Genomic DNA, 4569 nt, shown 5'->3' with positions numbered 1-4569 from the left:
CCGGCCCCTGGCCCCGCGCCCCGGGCACCAGCCATGTCCCCAACCCCGCGGCAGCCGCCCAAGCACATTTTGTTTTAAGCCAGCTTTCTTCGAGTCGATAAAACGGGGCCAGGGGAGATAAACAACGATCACATCGGGCAGCTTGACCACCCTGATGACCCCGAGAGCGTCGTGTCCTACAGCTCTAAAATGCGCCATCAGGGATGGGGCGAGCTGAGCCACCCCGGTGTCCCCATGCCATGCCCCCGTCGGCGGTGCCCTCACCCCTCTGAGTCTCCCCGTGTCCCCCCACAGCCAAGACGTGGTGGAGGGCGATGGTCCCGGTGCCCAACAGCACGGCGGTGACATGGCCGGAGCCGGAGCGGTCGCCCTGCATGGTTGGCATCTTCCCTGTCGTGTACTACAGTGTCCTGCTGGGCCTGGGGCTGCCAGGTGAGGGGTTGGGGGCTGCCAGGGTTGAAGGGGCAGAGCTGCAGCTCCCCGCCTGACCCCAGAGATTTTGGGGCGTGGGGTCTCTATGCTCCCCGCAGTGCCACTCACCTCTGTGTAACCCCAGCCCCATCGGTGGGTGCCACAGCAGCGGGGACAGACGGTATTTCCATTGCTGGGGCTGACACACGGAAGGGATTAATCAGCTCTACAAATCCCCATGGCACCACGATATTTATAGTTCCCCAGCCCCCCTTGCACCCCACCAGGCGCTGTGGAGCTGAGCGTGGCACCGGGGGGCTGTGAGCCCAGGGTCTGACCACCCATCTGGCACCGCTCCCCTCCCTCCAGTGAACGTCCTGACAGCCGTGGCCCTGTCCCGCCTGGCCACGAGGACCAAGAAGTCGTCATACTGGTACCTGCTGGCCCTCACCACGTCCGACATCCTCACCCAAGTCTTCATCATCTTCGTGGGCTTCATTCTGCAGACGGCCATCCTGGCACGGGCGGTGCCTCGCGCCTTCATCCACATCGTCAACGTTTTGGAGTTCACAGCCAACCACGCCTCCATCTGGGTCACCGTCCTGCTCACCGTGGATCGCTACGTGGCCCTGTGCCACCCGCTGCGGTACCGCGCCGTCTCCTACCCCCGCCGCACCCGCAGGATCATCGCCGCTGTCTTTGCCGTGGCTCTGGCCACCGGCATCCCCTTCTACTGGTGGCTGGACGCCTGGCGTGACGCTGACCCACCCACCGCACTGGACAGAGTGCTCAAATGGGTGCACTGCGTCACCATCTACTTCCTGCCCTGCAGCATCTTCCTGGCCACCAACTCCGTCATCATCCACAAACTGAAGCAGCGCGGGCGCTCTGGGAGCCGCCGGCCGCACCGGGGCAAAACCACGGCCCTCCTTCTGGCCGTCACCACCGTTTTCATCGTGCTCTGGGCGCCCCGCACCGCTGTCATGATGTGTCACCTCTACGTGGCCTCGGTCAAGAGGGACTGGCGCGTGCACCTGGCCCTGGACATCGCCAACATGGCAGCCATGCTCAACACCACCCTCAATTTCTTCCTCTATTGCTTTGTCAGCGAGACGTTCCGCCGCGCCGTGAGCGAGGTGCTGTGTGCCCACACGTGGCATGGCCCCCGCTACAGCGGCGCCCGCTTTGTGCCCCCAACCCTGAGCCCGCTGCAGCTACCGGGCACGGCGTGCTCAGCAGGGGGCTGCCACCAGCCGGGGGTCTCGGTGCTCACCCAGCACCCAGTGGGACCATGCCCGAGGGATGCTGCCCCGCTGTGCCCACACACACAGAGCTGCGGTGCTGGGGGTGGTGGGAGCTCACAGCTGCTCTCCAGCTCCAACAACGCAGCAAACCTGCACCGAGGGCTGGGCCCAGGTGAGCTCTGCAGCCCCGGGGAGGAGGCAATGTGATGGGGTTGGGCTCTCCTGCATAAACTCCGATGTTCAGTCTGTAATGCTGCGTGGGTCTGGCTCCGTACGAGTCCCTCTGCTCAGCCTGGTGCCCTCGGGGTGCTGCAGTCCCGTGTGACCCGGCTCCCACCCATGTCCCCGCCGCGTGGCACGCACACAGCCCAGAGCCACACTCTCGCTTACACCACCACACTGCTGCAATGCTGAGTGAGCAGCCAGGGCAGTGCCAGCCTGCCTGTCCCCAGCTGCCACCAGAGGGCAGGGACAGGACGCCCAGCAGAGCTGGCACGGGCAGCAGCAGGGAGCTGGCACCCTATGACCCGTGGGAGCAGCCGGGTCTCGAGCAACAGCCCTGCCTGCCCCACTTTCCATCCTAATTCTCCCATAAGGTCCTTACTATAATCCCCCCCCAAACAGAGCGGCCTTTCCACTGTAATTCCACATAAACCAGCACCCATGGAGCTGCCCCAGGGCTGGGGGCTCGGCTGGCCCTGGAGCATTTGGGCTGCCCCAAGCAGGGCACAGAGAGCAACCCAACACCCTGCGCCCACTAGTCTGAGCCCAGCACTGTGGTGGGATGGGGCACAGTAAGATGCCCACGTACCTTTGCCCCTACTGCACATAAGATGAACTCAGGATGACCTCATGATGTGGGGCTGATCCACCTGGGTACAGGCACACATCCAGGGCAATGCTCCTCACACTCTGCAGCCCTGGGCACAATGCTGACTCCTGCATTACACTGGGGGGATCCGGCCCCCACTGCCCTGCTCCCACCAACAGGGTTCAGCCCCAGCCTTGCTGGGGTGGGTGGTAGCAGGGAGGTGCTCGCTCCATTAATTCTGGCATTTCAGGAGAGAAGGACTGGGACCGGATTAGACATTAACCCAGCGGTGAGCACCTCCCGCCGCCCCACACCCTCCTGCAGGATTTCCCACCCCATAACCCAGCCAGGGGCCACACCGTGGGGTTGGTGGGGGGGGCACGAGGGCCTGGCTGGGAAGGGCAGCACTGAACCCAAGCGCCGGCCCCGTGTGCGGAGGCCAGGGCTGCCGCCAGCCCCCCCTCGCCCAGCGCTTATTTACTTGGAGAGGGAGGTGGAAACGTGCTAACCGCGTCCGCCTGCAGAGAGGGGCTCCTTTCTGGACAGAACCAGCTCAGATGGAAAACAGCTCTCCAGCCCCGGCGTAAACAGAGGTGGCGGGCAGGGTGAGCACGTGGCCCCCCCTCGGCCCCCAGGTACGGCCCTCACCTTCACCAAGGTGAGCTGGGGCTCGGCCGCCGTGCTGCCGTCAGCTCGGCCCTGCGGCTCTGCAGAGAGGTAAGCCTGGAAAAAATGCGCCCGGCGTGCCCATGTTTTCGGAATGGGCCCGCTCCTGTCCTGCTCAGAAGCCTGGCTCTGATTCCTGGCTGTGCCGAGCGCTGCGGGGCTGGGAGACATCCGGCAGTGCTGCCATGGAGGGCTCAGTCCCCGGCACAGCAGGGCACCAGGGCCGGGCTCTGCCCTCGCTCACACCGTGCCAGGCACCGAACGCCCCAGCATACAGCTGTATCAGCCAGCTTACCCCACAGAGGGGTGTTGCTGTGGGTTTTGTAGGACCTTCAAAAACACCTCCTGAGAAACAGCAGGGGTGTGCGGCGTGGGTTGGAGCAGCCGGTATGGGAGGTGCGGGCTCCATGGAGCCACTGTGGGATGGGAGCCGGTGGGAACGGGGGGCTGCGGGGCCGGGGCTGCTCTGTGCAGCGGAAGGAAGCACTGCAGGAAGCCGCGTGCAGCTCGGCCTCTGTGCAGCCCGGCGCTGGGGCAGCGGGGGCGGTGGGGAAGCGGGGCCTCGCTCCTAGACAGAACTCGACTTCCTGGGGAAACTGAGGCACACAGAGGTCGTGGCAGGAGGCGGGGAGGCAGCGGAGCCCCTCTGCAGGGCGCTCAGCGCTGCTCAGTGCTTGTGTGAATGCACACACGTGTGCGTTCCCAGCGGGGAGGGAGGATCCTGCCCCGGTGCGGCGCTGGTAGCCAGGCGGAGGCAGGCAGACGGTGGCTGTGGGTGCTGCTCCCCGTGCAGTGGTGTCACCGGCTTCAGCTCCTCGGGTTGTTTTCACACCAACCCGGGCTGGGGGAGGACCCGCCAGAGGCACGGTGAACTTTCGGCTGCATCCTTTACCGTCTTGCTTCACCCTCCCAAAATAGCAGGGCCCGCCTGGATACCTCCTCCGGGACTGGCAGAGCGATGGGTGCCCTGAGCCTCAAGGGGCTCTTCCCCATCCCTGAGCCCCAAGGATGGGGTGGCTGTGGGGTGCCATGGCCGAGACACGGGTGCAGCCCCGCTGTTGGGACCACCGAGCCCCAAACCCCCGCAGGAAAGGCTCACCCGAGAGCGGTGCCAAGGGCTCAGCCGTCAGCTGACATTCCTCCGGGAGGCCCCTCGGGCCCCCGCCCGGGGCTGCACGGCTGCAGTTACAGCTCGGGGTGATGCTGCTCCGGCACGGCGTGCTGTGACCCCGGCACCCGACTGTGCTGAGACCCCGCCAACTCATTACACCGGTGCTCGAGTTCGCTTTGTGCTCGCTTCCACCCGGCGCTCGGTCCTCCCGTTTTGGGAGACGGTCCCCGTTCCTCTCCACCTGCTCCCCCGCTCCCGTGCTGCGGGTGCTCGGTGCGGTGGGACAGGTCCCGGCCGGCCCCGGGCGCGCTCCCCGGGCAGCGGCC

At 65.7% G+C, this 4569-nt stretch overlaps 1 protein-coding gene across 1 annotated transcript; it reads left to right on the top strand.

The window, feature by feature from the left end:
- The first annotated feature begins 6 nt into the window (after nucleotides 1-6).
- On the top strand, nucleotides 7-1906 carry GPR142 (G protein-coupled receptor 142). The gene is made up of 2 exons (XM_010721492.2): nucleotides 7-432; nucleotides 781-1906. Exons 1-2 carry the CDS (start codon nucleotides 315-317, stop codon nucleotides 1860-1862), a joined length of 1200 nt encoding a protein of 399 aa, XP_010719794.1. The 5' UTR covers nucleotides 7-314; the 3' UTR covers nucleotides 1863-1906.
- Nucleotides 1907-4569: the final 2663 nt, after the last annotated feature.

Source organism: Meleagris gallopavo, chromosome 20, assembly GCF_000146605.3.
Source record: "Meleagris gallopavo isolate NT-WF06-2002-E0010 breed Aviagen turkey brand Nicholas breeding stock chromosome 20, Turkey_5.1, whole genome shotgun sequence".
Taxonomy (NCBI): Eukaryota; Metazoa; Chordata; class Aves; order Galliformes; family Phasianidae; genus Meleagris; species Meleagris gallopavo.
The sequence above is the reverse complement of the archived record's forward strand: the minus strand, read 5'-3'. Positions and strand labels throughout refer to the sequence as shown.